At 36.0% G+C, this 16060-nt stretch overlaps 1 protein-coding gene across 2 annotated transcripts in view; it reads left to right on the forward strand.

Annotated features, from left to right (window-relative positions):
• Nucleotides 1-15795, forward strand: part of LOC136676324 (discoidin domain-containing receptor 2-like) — a 29457-nt gene extending 13662 nt beyond the window's left edge. For both annotated transcript variants that reach the window (XM_066653223.1, XM_066653224.1), the window contains exons 8-17: nucleotides 397-643; nucleotides 919-1008; nucleotides 1469-1617; nucleotides 2091-2295; nucleotides 5551-5795; nucleotides 6383-6510; nucleotides 8090-8287; nucleotides 9483-9717; nucleotides 10267-10416; nucleotides 11299-15795. In XM_066653223.1, the coding sequence (XP_066509320.1) occupies nucleotides 397-643; nucleotides 919-1008; nucleotides 1469-1617; nucleotides 2091-2295; nucleotides 5551-5795; nucleotides 6383-6510; nucleotides 8090-8287; nucleotides 9483-9717; nucleotides 10267-10416; nucleotides 11299-11436 (1785 nt within the window). In that variant the 3' untranslated portion in view covers nucleotides 11437-15795. The remainder of the gene's footprint in view (nucleotides 1-396; nucleotides 644-918; nucleotides 1009-1468; nucleotides 1618-2090; nucleotides 2296-5550; nucleotides 5796-6382; nucleotides 6511-8089; nucleotides 8288-9482; nucleotides 9718-10266; nucleotides 10417-11298) is intronic.
• The last annotated feature ends 265 nt before the right edge of the window (nucleotides 15796-16060 follow it).

Here is a 16060-nt window from a genome sequence, read left to right on the forward strand (position 1 = left end):
TGGTCAGTTCCATTCGATTCTCTTTATTGAATTGTATTTAATGTAGAAACATGAGAAGCACAGATCTATTTATGGACATCTTTCCTAGGAGTCCTAAATTGCATTTGAGTAAATTTTACAAGAGGCATCAGGTGTTTTTACAAAAAGTTAAAAGTAAATCATATTTATAGAAATGATCATTTTTACTTTTATTGTGTAAATTTGAACTCACAACGAATCACATTGAAGTATCTGAATGGAGTAGAGTGCATGGAAGTGGCCATAATTTAATATAAGTTTTAATAAAACGGTTGAGTCATAATATGAAGGTAATTTTTTGGGGAAATGTACTTATTTTTCATTTACGTTCCAGTCTGATATAAAAAAGAACACTGGATTTTATTATTTCTCCTGCAGGTGCACTGTAACAACATGTTCTCTCGCGGTGTGAAGGTTTTTTCGTCCGTGTCCTGTGTCTTTAAGCCTCACTTGATCTCGGAGTGGGAGTCTCATGCAGTGGAGTTCTCCACGGTACTAGATGACCGGAACCCTAGCGCTCGCTATGTCACAGTACCGTTAGGACGGCACTCTGGAACAGCGATTCGCTGCCGGTTCTTCTTCGCAGACACATGGATGATGTTCAGCGAGATCTCTTTCCAGTCTGGTACAGAATCACAACACTCATGAACCAATATATTGTCTCCCAGTATATTGTGATAATTTCTGTTTATATAAGTCACTTAAAACAAGCAAAAAAAGGAAGTAATGTTCTTACCCTGGCCTTATCAGAGATTCTGAGATTTTCCATAAATTGACTAGATTTTAAATTATTTCATTCGATGAGAAATTTTTATCAGAGCAGCTATTTATTTCCATCACTGGTTCAAAAGAATTTAATAGCCTGCCTTCTTTTGATCTGGGTTTTATTCTGTTTCACAGTGACAAATCCTGTGCCCACTCCACATACCCCAGTTATGACATCAGCAACATCTGAAACTGAGAGTCAGTCACTGACCTCAGTAAAAACAGGTATGAGCTCGGTAAAGAATAATAAATAATAATCAGAAAATAAACAGATATGACAGAAATAATAAGGAAATTTTATCTGTGCAGAATTACAACCCTGTCTCACCAAGCATAAAAATGCTTTTGGGATAAAACTTTGCATCTGTGTTTTTGTTGTTTTTTCCGTTTTTTTTCTTTTTTTGAAACACCAGCTGCTCATTGCATTGTGATTAAATCTCATGACCAACTCACTAACACAAATAGTTCAAAGTTACTAGCAAAAAGTAGTTGTCCATTACCTTTAATTGTAAGTTAATAAATGTTTTCCCCATCTTGTAAAGTTTGGAGCTTTAACACATTTTCCAGACAGTCACAATAAGAGAAAGAAGATGTTTTCTGTGATAAAGTGTGGAGGTCCCTGTGTGAATGAAAGCTGAAAACTGGACTGGGAGTAAATGTTGTTGCTTCTCTTTGTGTTCTGCAGACCTCACTACAGTTCTGTCCAAAACCTCACTCCCTGAAGAAGGTGGTACCTCTGTTTTGATTGGTTGTCTTGTCACCATTATTCTTCTGTTGGTGGTGATCATCTTCCTCATTCTCTGGTGCCAGTATGTGTGCAAAGTGCTAGAGAAGGTGTGTATTTGTGTTTGTAAGAGACACTTATAAGTCTATGTTGTCCTCTCTGTTTTGTATTGTATTTGTAATGTCAAATGGGTAAGTTCGTTATAAATTAATGAATACCTTGTGTCATAATTTATCATACTTATGGTATTTTGTATTAAAATATTTACAGTAAGACTAAAGGCTTCTTTTGATCAGTAGAACTTTGAACAGTTCCTACTTCTCTACACTAGATGGTACTCTGTTCTTTAGTTTTTAGATGGGAGACAAGGGCTAAATGTCCACATACAACATCAGTGGGACAGTTGGCAGTTATTCTGACACCTAGTGAACTTTAGGGAGTTGTGCCTTACAGCAAAATGTAAAATTCAATAAATAATTTAAAAAACAATAACATTATATGTTACTTTTTGGAGGTAAAAATAATTGATAGATTCTTTAAAGCTGAGCTTATTCTTTTAAACTGTCTTGCTCTTTTTCTCTAGGCTCCAAGACGCATCCTGGAGGAGGAGGTAACTGTGCGTCTGTCATCTTGCAGTGACACTGTAGTACTGCAGACCCCACCAGTGCCCCCTCGTATGTCTCTGGATGCTCCTTATGAGCGAGTGTTTCTGCTCGATCCTCAGTACCAGGACCCTGCAGCTCTCAGAGTTAAACTCCCAGAGCTCAGTCAGAGTGCAGAGGCCTCAGGTAAGCACAGGCTGTCGATAACACACATAAGGATACAGTAGTGTGACTGATAATTAGCAAGGAGAGAGAGTGGAGTACGCCTTGCATTCTAACTCCATCAACCTATCTCATGTCTCATCCACACCTAAGAAAATGTCCAAAAACTACTGATCAATAAGTCAATCACATTTTATGTATATAGCGGCTTTAACAACAGAATTCTGTCACAAAGCAGTCCAAGCCTCCTATGAGCAAGAAAAGGGCAATAGTAGCAAGGAAAAAGTAAAAGTGAACTGAGATAATTATGTGTAATGTGAAGGTAAAATATTAATTATGAAGATATATGAAAAAGCAGTGGTCAGTGCTTCTGTAGGAGAGTTAAAGCAGGTGAAGAGTTGATTTGGGCTAAAACAGCATCCTTGCATGGCCATGTAGGTGAAAAAATGCCTGGTGTTGCCCTGGGGGCATTTGTCATTCATTTTGGTCTAGGCTGAAGAGCAGACCGCTAAAGTACTGACAAGCTGCTCAGTAATACTCAGTATTAGACTTACTGAAGGACTCACTTCAGCAACACAGTACATAATATACCAGTATTAAAATCTTTACATTTCTCTTTAGTATGTACACCAACTCCAGAGTACAATCCCTGTTCCCAGAAATGTTGGGACACTGTGCAAAATGTAAAAAAACCAAACGCAATGATGAATAAAATAGTTGATATTTATTCAAAATATTACAATATATGTCAATGACAATTTTATTGTTTATTTTTTAATACTATATATATGCCCATTTTAATTTGATGCTAGCAACTCATTTAAAAAAAAAATAGAACAGGTGCACATTTGCCTGTGTGGCATGTCCTCTATTGTAACAATACTCAGTTTATGTTTTGGAACTGAGGAGACCAGTGTTATGTTTTCACATGCTTGTTTGTTGAGCAGCTAGGATTTTAGCTACTCACCACTTTGTGTCTCTACTGAAGTATTTTTCATTTCATTCCATTCATTCATTGTGAATAACTGTGGGAGGAAACTGGAGCACCCAGAGGAAAATGACGAAGACACAGAGAGAACACACCATTTTTTTTTAAATTGGACATATTTTTCCTTTGTTAAACTTTTTATTTGTGACGTCCTAACCCTGTCTGAGGAAATCTCTGGCAGTGAATTTGCTGCTGTCTAAGCAGAATGTAAGTTGGCTTTTTTTTTGCAAAATATAAGCAAGACCTACCCTCAGAAAACAAGATTTGGTTGGCAGCATTCATTCATTCATTCATTATCTGTAACCGCTTATCCAGTTCAGGGTCATGGTGGATCCAGAATCATGCAATGGAATCATTGGGCGCAAGGTGGGAATACACCCTGTATTACATTACTTTAGTAAAAACAGTCCATTCTAAAGTATTCATTTAGAAACAGTCCATTTTAAAGTATCTCAAGCCCAGAGAAGATGGATCCTGCTTATTTCTTTGCATGAAAAGCTTAGCTTGAATGTAGTGACAAACTGTGTTTACAGGTAGGGGTTTTGGACGTATTTCTGAGCCTGTGCAGTAATTTCCACTATAGAATCATGCCGGTTTTTACTACATTGTAATCTGAGGGCTTAAAGATCACAGCCATCCAATATTGGTTTTGGGCTTTGAGGACTTTGAGATTCTCTTTTAAACCCAGTCATGTAATTGACTTGTTTCCAGGTCATTACACAACTTTGCCAGTCTTTTGTTTCCCCATCCCAACTTTTTAAAAACATGTTGCAACATTTTTGGAAATGGGTTTTGTACCAATTGTTGAATTCATACTGAATCAAAAGTACAATATGTTGTAATTAATAGAACACTCTCAGTACATAGAAAGTGAAGATTTCTGCATTTATCATTATTATATGGTGAAATTCTCAGTCATAATACAATTTGCTTTTTACTGTCTCAATGCAAATCTAAGAAATTGAGATTTCTGAGTTAAAACCTAAAAGTATATATATCAAAGCATGTTATATATATATAGCATATATATCTACACCCCACTACCCAATAATCGAATTATTATTTAGGCAAAAACTGTTCCTGAATCCAAGGAAGAGGTAAACATTTGATGAGCTGATTTTTAAAAATATGTTTTGTTTAACTTGCCTCTTCACTTATCTGAACTGCTTGGAAAACCTCTTAGCATGATTTTCAGTTTTTCTCTCGCTCTCTCTTTCTCTCTTTTGCTTTTTTCTTTCAGTATTATTCCTACTTCTTCTGCCCTTTAACTTTTGCACTCGTCTTTCGTGTATTTGAACTACGCCTGATTTCTGGTTACCATGGTGGTGAATCCTGGGAGGGTAAGATTTGAAATTTAGGGTTTATACTTAAAATCTTTGAATAATCATCACTTACTTAAACACACTGTCTTTTTAGTTTGATTTGAATGAAAAAATTATATAGAACCAATAATTTAATTAATAATCTTAATCAATGAAAATAATAATGCAGTGGTTTTTGTTGAAAAAGTTACTCAGCAAATATTAGAAAATTATTTAGAATTTGGGAAAAACAGTTAAGCTTTAAAACAGATTGCATATTAAAAGTTGCACAATTATCACACTGGAATTTTAGAAGAAATTGAAAATATTCCTATGTATATACAGATTATGCAACTATATATGCAAATGTTTGGAAGTAGCAAGTTATCTTTACGTTTCAGTCACATGATTTATTTTGCTGCAGCCATCATTATGAGGACAGAGAGATCTTTTTCACAGTGCATCACGAAAGTAAAGTGATGTGAAAAAATAATATGTTCATCTCTTACACAGCTCCTATCTCTGTGATGAAGAGAGTTTTAAAGAATTTAAAAAAGCTATTTATCATAAGCAGGAAAAGCCATATTAGCATTTTCATCATACAGTCTAAAGAAAGCCTAGTGTTTGAATCAGAATTTTGAATTTTGAATTATATATACATTCATATTTAATGGCATAGTTAAAGAATGTGATTTTTAACAAAGCTTCTTTTTGTGTTTTGAAAACATAGTATTTTAAAAAACTTATGATATTCTGAATTTGATGATTCAAAATCAGAACACTGTAGATCATAAATACATGTAGGTCATGGGTTCTAAACTCACATAGTGTTTTATGTCATATTATAAAACAATGTATATTCAACTATAAGCTTCATGTGTCCACGTCTTCCCAACTGGTGGAAACAGAAGTTGTGTATTTATGAGTAATTAATTAGTCATGCAACAATAGATATTTCAACTTAAACTCTCTTACTTCCTCTCTTTTTAGAATGTGGTGGAGGTTATGCTGAGCCAGATATTACCCAGTGTACCCCTCACCAGGGTTTCCAGAGCAGTGTGCCACACTATGCAGAGACAGACATTGTGAACCTGCAAGGTGTCACCGGGAGCAACATGTACTCCGTTCCAGCATTAACTGTTGACTCACTCACCCGAAAGGACATCTCTGCCGCTGAGTTTCCACGTCATCGTCTTGTCTTCCGGGAGAAACTCGGCGAGGGCCAGTTTGGTGAGGTGAGAATGAAATGGAATGCAGGAGTCAGGTGTCCAGATACATGTAGAGAGGAGCATTATTTTGTAATCAGAAACACTCAAGGTCAAAACTGGCAGGGGACAACACATTGGAAATGGTCAGCACACTTGCAGGGCATCAACTGCAGCCTTTGATGGAAAGATCCTCAGTAGTGCATTTCTCTGTAGCCTCTGGATACTTCAGTAAGTATATATTATGCATGTAAAATATTTTGTAAGAAAATATATTTTGTGTTCAAGGTAAGGGATATTTCAGGAGCAACCTCAGCTCCTCAGCATTTCTCAGCTGTATTCATACCTTGACAGCTCTTTCTGTGATTTTACATACAAGAAATGCAGCCCAGGGTTTGGGTTGCAAATGATGAATGTGTGTGTCCTTGCCAGTGTTGTATACAGTATATTGCAAATATTTTCACACCCTTGGTGACATTATGTAATTTGTTGATGTCAAAATAAATATATAGAAAATATTATTATTTTTATTTTGTTTTGAGAATAGGAAACTGCTTATTTCTACTTATTGTGCTTAGCCCTTTGGAAAAAGTTGAACAGGCATGTGCTTTGTGTAGGTTCACCTGTGTGAGGCTGAAGGTTTGGCAGAGTTTTTGGGAGAGGGCACCCCATTACCGGAACAGGACGGGAGGGCGGTGCTGGTTGCTGTAAAACAACTGAGAGCAGACGCCACCAGTAATGCCAGGTCAGAAGTACTGTTTTACACTGCAGATCTATATAAAAATATGACCACTTGACTACAAATGGTCAACCTGCATCTTTTATAGATGACTAGTACAGCAGTATCCCACTACAGCAGTGTAGGATTTTGTACAGATTTGTGTGTCAGTTCTGTGCTATAGCTCTGTACTACACTATTGTACTGTGACACAAACTTGAACATTACTTAAAAACTCTCTGGTTTTTACACAGCAGCTTTTTATCAGTATATTATTCTCTTCAGCTATTTGGAATAGTACAGATTCATGTCAGCTGTTCTGTTGCTCTAAACTGAAGCTCTAAACTGCGGCTTTAAACTACTTGTAATGTAATGTGCAATTATTTGTCAGTGTACAACATACACCAAAGTGTGTCTTCCTTATTTAATCAATCTGTAGCAGTGAACACACACACACACACTAGTGCACTAGGGGTTGTGAACACACCCAGAGCAGCAGGCAGCCATCCCTGGTGCCCGGGGAGCAGTTGTGAGTTTGGTGCCTTGCTCCAGGGCACATAAGGCATGGATTGAGGGAGAAGGACAGTGCTGTCCCTTCACTCCCATCACTCCCAATATTCCTGCTGGTCGTGGGAATCTAACCAACGACATTTCTGTCCTAAGTACTCTTCCCCCTAAGCCCATTAGGCCTTGGTTCCCCACACTTCTACACTATGATATTATAAGCTTTGCATACAACATTTTAAAGTTCAAAAATAGCACTGTGTTCTTTATCTGATCTCTGGGTTACAACACTTTAATTGCTCTTGTAATAATAGGGTTGTGTAGTAACTGTATAGTAATCTAAAGTAATTCTGCCATTTTTTGGGGATATGTTTTTCTGTGAACGTGCTCTTTGTGTTCAAGTGGTAAGGAGGAGCCTGGAATTGTTGTTGAATTCTCCCTGTGGTGCTTTATACTCTCCTACTTGTAAGTATAAAGCACTGTAGAGTGAGATTCTACATAAAATACGTGTATACAATGCACATAAAAAATAAAATAACTTTTATTATAAAATATGTTTATCCATGTCCAGACATTGTTCGCCAGACACAGCATCAAGTACTGACTGTATTTTCGAAGTTCAATTTAATGGCATCATTATTTCCTAAAGTTTTATATCCTTTACTGGACATTTGATTAATGTTCAGGATGATCTGGTCTTGATGAATTTTATGAATTGGATTTATTTTCTCTTTGTTCTCCTCATAATGTTGGATGCTGTTACTATCGTTATGATTCTTGATTTTAACATGGACAGTGTAAACAAAAATAACTTATAATGAGAGAAATTAAATTAATAGCTGCAAAATCATATTTATTTTGAGGATATAAAACTGAGAAGCATATATCTGTTTTAATTAGATCAAGTCTCATGAATAAGTATGTAACACTATTTTGTTACTAAACATCTCTTCTCACAATGGGATACACATGTAAACTAAACCAAGCTTCATTTCTCTGTTTGATCATCTTACATTTGAGCAATTTAAACAAGCACAGATCTTGAAATCATTTCTGTAAACATTGCTAACATGGCCATTTTTGTGCCTGGTTCTCTGCTTAGGAATGACTTCCTGAAGGAGATAAAGATCATGTCTCGTCTGAATGACCCGAACATCATCCAGCTGCTGTGTGTATGTGTGCAGTCTGACCCCCTGTGTATGGTGACAGAGTACATGGAGAACGGAGACTTAAACATGTTCCTCTCTCAAAGAGAGATAGAGAGCACCCTCACACATGCCAACAACATTCCATCTGTCAGGTTTGTCCTGTGTTCATCATCATCCTATAATTCAGCTCCTTCCCATTCTCCTTTGTTCATCATCCCCCCTTTAATTTATCTCCTTCTTGTCTGACCAGAAAATTAACTTTAATTTAAAAAACTTTTTACGTATTATTTTGGGTTGTGGGGCGGCACGGTGGTGCAGCAGGTAGTGTCGAAGTCACACAGATCCAGGGACCTGGAGGTTGTGGGTTCAAGTCCCGCTCCAGGTGCCTGTCTGTGAGGAGGTCTAAAAATACACATTGTTAGGTGGATTGGTGACTCAAATGTGTCCGTAGGTGTGAGTGTGTGAGTGAATGTGAGAGTGTGTGTCGCCCTGTGAAGGAGTGGCACCCCCTCCAGGGTGTGTTCCTGCCTTGTGCCCATTGATTCTTGGTAGGCTCCGCAATTGGAAAAGTGGTTACAGACAATGAATGAATGATGTATTATTTTGGGTTGTTATCTCTTGTTGGCCTTGAAAAAGACTAGATCTGAGCTCAGTGTGAGTGTGATTTATGCATATATTATGTTTACTAACTCTCATAAATGCTGCTGTTTGATGTGAGTGAACAGCTAAACTTATCCAAGCCTTTATAAAATCAAATGCACACAATGACACAGCAATTATTAATATTTTAAGCTTTCATTATTTTATCAAATATTATGAACCATTTATGCTAATTAATATCATTTTAAGTCTAAAGCAATATTTACTTCAGTGAAACAACAATGAACCTAATATATTTTTGAGTATCAATATTAAATTTAAGGCTGTAAGTGTCTATGGCTTTGATTTTTTTGTATTATTATTAATAGATTAAAATATTGGAGTACAGAAAGTGAAGGTATACCAATATAATAAATAAAAATAAATTAAATAAATAAAAATAAGCCTTTAAAATTAAGCCTTGTCCTGGACTGCACAGCATTTTGATTTGGAATTTTCCATTGAAAGAAGGATATAGTCCAGGACTAGGCTTAAACCCTGTCCAGGAATCCACCCCATAGGTGTATCTAATTTAAGCCGGGGGAACCTCACCTTTGTGTTTATCTAAAGAGAAATGTAGGAGAAGATGATAATAAGATATACAGAAGATGTACAGAAAAACGAAGAGTAATATAGAGTAAAAGAGGAATAAAGTACTTTCTTATTGGACCCTCTTCTGTCTTGCTCACTTGCTCTTTCTTTCTGTAGTATGGCTGATCTGCTGCACATGGCGGTTCAGATTGCATCAGGGATGAAGTACTTAGCATCTCTGAACTTTGTCCATCGTGACCTTGCAACGAGGAATTGCCTCTTGGACAGACAGCTTACAATAAAGATCTCAGACTTTGGGATGAGCAGGAATCTGTACAGCAGCGACTACTACCGCATACAGGGCCGTGCTGTGCTGCCTATTCGCTGGATGGCCTGGGAGAGTATTCTGCTGGTGAGAATATTGTGTGTGTGTGTGCGTGTGCGTGCGCGCACGTGTGTGTGTGTGGTGTGTATTTGCATTTTTTCTCCCTCTGCCTTAAGCCTGTGTTACCTCAGTAACAGTAATGGTAAAACATAATTTAACATCCAATAAAGCTGTTTTATTTAATGCACATTTCCATGAACTAGTGATGCAGTACACCAACTTTTTTCTTAAATGAGTCAGTTCTCATTTAATTTTAACCAGTTTGTTTAAACTAATCTTCTATGGTTACTCAAGGGTCAGAGCCATAGATAATTGGACATAGTAAAGATTAGCCCATTTTTAACATTGTTTACCCATTTTTTAGGGATGTTAAACAAAGTGATTTATGATATATTTTTTAAAATTATGCTACATTTCAATTTTGTCAAACAATGTTGCAATGTTTTATGTTGTGACATGGTTAAACTGAAAAAACCTGATTGAATTCACCATTTGTGTTTATGATATTTCTCAGCTATTTAGGTGTGACTTTCCTCTTTTAGATTTACAAAGACATTATGAAAAACTTATTTTCAGGGAAAGTTCACCACGGCCAGTGATGTGTGGGCATTTGGTGTGACTCTGTGGGAGATTTTCACTCTATGTACAGAGCAGCCTTACAGTCTACTGACAGATGAGCAAGTCATTGAGAACAGTGGAGAGTTCTTCAGGAACCAGGGGAGACAGGTACACACACACCAACACACACACACACACACACACTCACACACACACCCATCTTGCTTTGTGCATCAACAGATAGGTATATTTTAAAGTGATGTTATTTCCTGCTATCCCTTTTGGATTTTCATTTTAATTACGTAGATATGACAAAAATATCTTTTTGTGTTTTTAGAAGTAAAGCACCTCACAGACATATTTTCACTGAGCTCTGGGTCATCTTTAGCATGAAGATTTAAGTAAAATGACGACATTTATAAAGGGCTTTAAAAACCTGTTTATTACATGGTCATTGATAAAGTTGGTAACACATTTAAAATCATTAATTATCATTTGTAACACAGAGATAGAAAAGGCAACAGTGAACTCTTTTTTTTTTTTGTCTAATACTGAAAGTATTAATTTCACATGTTAATGCAGTCATTTCACATGTTAATGTGGCGGCACGGTGGTGCAGCAGGTAGTGTCGCAGTCACACAGCTCCAGGGACCTGTGTGGATGGCATGTTAATGTACACACCACATTATCATTAACTACTGATGGTTAATTTATTGAACCTGGTTGTTAAATTGTTAGACTTATTAACAAATATGTGATAAAACTGACTGGCTTAATGTCAACTGACAAGAGAAACAAAATAAGGTCAATATATGGCAAGATCTGAGGTTTATTATTGTAGATGGATGTGGGTTCACTATTTGGCAAACAGCATTAACAATACACTAATAATCATTCATTTTAAACAGTTTAGAAATCTTTATGAGTGTAGTCTTATTCTAACGTGGTATCGTAAAATTTTGACTGTCTAAAACTTTATACAGAAAGATTTGTGTATTTTTCCTTTTCATTTTCATTCTCTCTCTCTCTCTCTCTCTCTCTCTCTCTCAGATCTACCTCTCCCCCCCTCCACTTTGCCCTCCGTCTCTGTTTGAGCTGATGATGCGATGCTGGAGTCGTGATATCAGAGACAGGCCATCCTTCAATCGTCTGCACCAGGCCTTGAGACTCCATGCCCACCACTCGTGACTGACTCTCTCTAAAACCAATCAGCTCAAAACATGAGCTCAGTGCAGCCAGCCAGCTCTGAGGACAATTGTAGAGGTTGTTTGTGGTCTTGCTCTTTCTTTACAGAGTAGGGAGGAACCTGATGGCTGTGAAGTAGCAATGGACAAGAGAGGAATAAGGAGCCTAACACGTCTCAGATTTTCATCTCCAGACAGTTCGTTTTAAGTTACAGCTCTAGAAAACCCCAACAACTGCACAGTTTAGTGTTTTCACTGCTTCAACACACAAAGCCCAACACGTAAGTAAATGGATTGCCAGAAAATTGAATTACACCAGTTTTCACCAAAACCATAATGCTTGATATCAGAAGTTTGCTTCTTGGGTTTTACACTGGAGCTACAAACTAATGGTGAAAATGATACTAGGAAAAATAAAAGAGATTATCAGTATACTTACTATATTTACTATCAAAATAACAGATAGCACAGATTCCTGGAGTGAGTGGGGAGGAAGATTTATTAGATTAAACCCCAAAGGTGTCTCCATTAAAAATGGTGAAATTTAAAATTATTGCAAGGTTTTTGTAAAGTGATCTCAGACTGATTTGTTTGTGGCTTTGAAAATAGATCATGGTAAACACTTTAGGAGCTACTTTAAAACCTTCTGTCTAAACAAAACAAAAGACACAAAGATGTGACACCAAAGTTCGTTGGCTGAATTTACCAAGTTCCTTGGTAAAATAATATATATTATTTTACTAAATTTCTAGTTTTAATTTTTTCCAATGCAGATTTGACCATAAAAGGTTCAACAGTGATAATGTTGAGAGATTTATAAAATGTGAATTTTATGTAAAAATGTTTCCAGTGGACATTCCAAACTATTCATTCATTCATTCATTCATTCACTATCTGTATCCGCTTATCCAGTTCAGGGTTGCGGTGGGTCCGAACCCTACCTGGAATCATTGGGTGCAAGGCAGGAACACACCCTGGAGGGGGCGCCAGTCTTTCAAAGGGCAACGCACTCACACATTCACACCTACACACACCTACGGACACTTTTGAGTCTCCAATCCACATACAAACGTGTGTATTTGGACCGTGGGAAGAAACCGTAGCACACGGAGGAAATCCATGTGGACACAGGGAGACACTATTCAGCAACAATTCGTTAATTTTTTTAATAAATAATTAGTATTTTTGAGACTCCAGGTGTCTTAGAGCAGCATTAAAACTACACTGTGCAGTCTGGAAGGTTCTCTCTGGTATATAGAGAGACTGTACAGAGACGTTGCTCCATTCCAACGACACTTGAGGTTTTTTAATATATTTTTAAAATTTTATTATTTTTTTTTTATATATATATTATTTTTTGTCTGTTTGTTTGAGAACCTGTTCTTTGACATTTCTTTTTACTTTCTTTACATGGATTTTTTTTCCTGTGATTTATTTTATTTTATTTTATTGTTTTTAGCCTGAGTTTGCTCAAGGCTTTAAAGAACTAGTCGGAGGAGTGTGTTCTTCCCCAAGTCCTGTGGTCCTACAGCACTACTGTCTCTTTAATGTTCTGTTATTTTTTTGTCTTTTTTATGTGTTTGTTGTTCCTTATTTACTCCCCACCCCACACTGGAGATATTAAGACTTTTATTTTCCTGAGTATAATGTGGATAGTTAGATTTTAATTGTCGTTTTTGTTATTTTTAATTATTATTATTATTATTATTTTTCAGTTTTCTGAATATGAATGTTCTACATGTTCATTGGGATGAGGTCAGAGTGGAGAGGCCTAAAAGCAGAACTACTGTCATATTTTAAAGGAATATTTTAGTCATTTCTATGTGTTGCATCTGCAGCAAATAGATACATGTTTCTGCCACATTCTGTACATTCAAATTATGAGAAAGATTTCTCGTGATTAAAAGATCATATAATTATGACTGCAACTGATCATTATGACTCGTGATCACCCAAAATAAAGGAATACTATTTATTATGAGACATTTGAAATTATGGGAAACGTTCACATTAATTTTGATTTACTATTTGCCAGTATTTTTTCATGTGGCACAGGTGGGCTATATTTTGGTTACCACATCATAATAAATGTTTCCAATGTACAAATGCTAAATAAACCAAATGAAACCAATGCCAGATAATTCTGCAAATTATCCCATTGACTTCTATTATAAAGGAATTTAGAGTCAAATATTATGTTGTTTTCTAAATTTCTAAATTAAGGGAAAGTTGGCACATGTTTTCTCTGTGGTAATCGGTCTCATGTTACAGATGCAACAGATGGAGTTTTGTTTGGAAAAATGGTGGTATATTCCTTTAAGTGCATTGAGCTTTTCCCCAAGAGATTCTGTAAAGCCACAAATGGACTGACACATAGAGCTGAGTGCACTGTATCTGTTTTATTTTCTCCCAGGTTTTAAAACCAGACCTTCTTTCTACTGCAGCAGAACATACATATGCAGTCCCTAGCCCCTTTACTGAGCCAGTAGGAAAATTACCTTGAGACTGGCTCCTGAAGGCTTGCTGCCCTGGGTGATGTTTCACAGTGCAGAATTTTTCACTTAGTCACATAAATGAAAGCATAGAATGTTTTCCCCCATTTCATCAAACGTTTCGGTTTAATTAGGTTCAGCACTGATGCTACGAGGATAATATAGTGCAGCTTAGTGATATTCTCTCCAATTGTTCCTAATTGTTAAAATAATAATAACCTTTATTAGCTATATTAGCTTCATAGTTTCAGTGTTTTTGGATTCATTTGAACATCCCTTCATCTCAATTGCCACACATTTCAAGGGCTCAGAATTTTAGAGTTAAGATTGATTATAGAGAAATGTATGATTATTTGGGTAAACTAGATGTGATTACACAGATTCCTGTGTGAACATATCGAGAACAACATTGAAGTGATGCTATTGTATATTCTGCAAAACTAGTAGTTGAAAGTCCCAGGGCCCTTCAGGAGATTCAGTGTGAGTGAACCATTGTGAAAACCATGACTTTTTCATTAGCAACATTTGGAAAACTAGGGAAACACATAAATTAGGACTAGTGGCCCAGTGAGGTTTCTCTTTAGGAATCTAGTCATGTGTAATAACCAAGTGCTGATCTCTTCAGAAGGGCGCATGACTAATAAATAAATATCAGTATAGGTAAGAATTTGACTACAATATTTTGATGAAAACTGTTTACATTTGTGAATTATTTTTCTTCCTTCTCCCTAACACTAACAAATCTGGAACTGTGATTTGGTTATTTAGATCATTTACATGTGATATTAATAATCTGTAATCTCTACATTGTCCAATGTCCAATATTGTAATAATGGTTATGAATTGTGCAGCCGTATTAGCTTTTTCTCAGTATTCTCAGTATGATGGTTTTAATTGAATTACCAAACATGCTAATATGGGTGACAATATGTAGCTAAAATTCATGTTAGCTGCGATTAGTAAACATGCCGATGTACCTAACAGTTAATGGAAGAAGCTACTTGAGGTCATTTTCACTCTACTAGTTGTTTTTCTAGATTTTCTGTTTTTCCTTGATTGACAATAACCCTTTTCTTTTACTGTCTGGCTGCAGGAACTCTCAGAAATTATTTTGTAGGGGGAGGGTGATTTTAAGGTGTGTCTCTGTTTAGCACTGGCATCCAGACTGAGAGAAAGGCAGGAAAACCACAAGTTTCAGACATTTGTTAAATCCCATTTGCCTTAACTCTGCCTCCCAAAAGTATTTGCTTCAGTGAGCCTGTGGTATTTTTTTCTTACCACTAAGTAAGAATCTGTTCATTTTGGGTTATTTAGGAGTTTGGCCAAAAAAAAAAAAATACCTCCTTTGCTCCAAATGTAGTCGATTAGCCTAGACATGTTCTGAAACTATAGAGTCTAATGTAGAAAAGTTTGAAGAAATATAGCATTTAATAAATTTCAGATCTTGTGTGTCATTTAAAATTTGATTTTCTATAAATTAGGGTTGAGATTTATTGTTTTGGCTAGATAAAAGACTTTGTACATGTATGAATAAACATATGTTTTGGCTGATCAGCTATGCTTGGCTTGAGGGGAAATGTGTGGAAAATGGACTTTATGCTTCAAACTATTAGCTTAAAGTCATGAAACAGAAGGAAGTGTGTGAGTATATAGAATGCCTGTATGTGTTTTCTATGGATAGTTCAGGTGGACTAAATGAAATTATTATTTGTAATCTCATTTCTATTAATATGCTTTTCGAATTGCAGTGTGTATTTGGCTGTGGTTGTGTACATAGCAAGTGCAGAGTTGATGTGTGTAATATATTGGAGATGAATGACTTCTTCCATCATAGCGCTTTTTTCACAGCTTTTGAATTTTCTCACATTAAATGCAATCAAATTGAACTGTGGTAAAGAATCCCTGCTTTCTAAAACACACACACACACACACACATATATATATATATATATATTTATTTATTTATTTATTTATATTTATATAAACACCTTAATGTCACAGAAGTCATTTTACCATAAAACTCATTAAAAAATAACGTAATTAATGTGAGGAAAAATGTGAATGAATTATAAAATAGTTAAAAACTTTTCAAAAAAAAGTTAATGAAATAGAATAAAAAGTGCAGAATAAATTTCA

Source organism: Hoplias malabaricus, chromosome X2 (genome assembly GCF_029633855.1).
Source record: "Hoplias malabaricus isolate fHopMal1 chromosome X2, fHopMal1.hap1, whole genome shotgun sequence".
In the NCBI taxonomy this organism is placed as follows: Eukaryota; Metazoa; Chordata; class Actinopteri; order Characiformes; family Erythrinidae; genus Hoplias; species Hoplias malabaricus.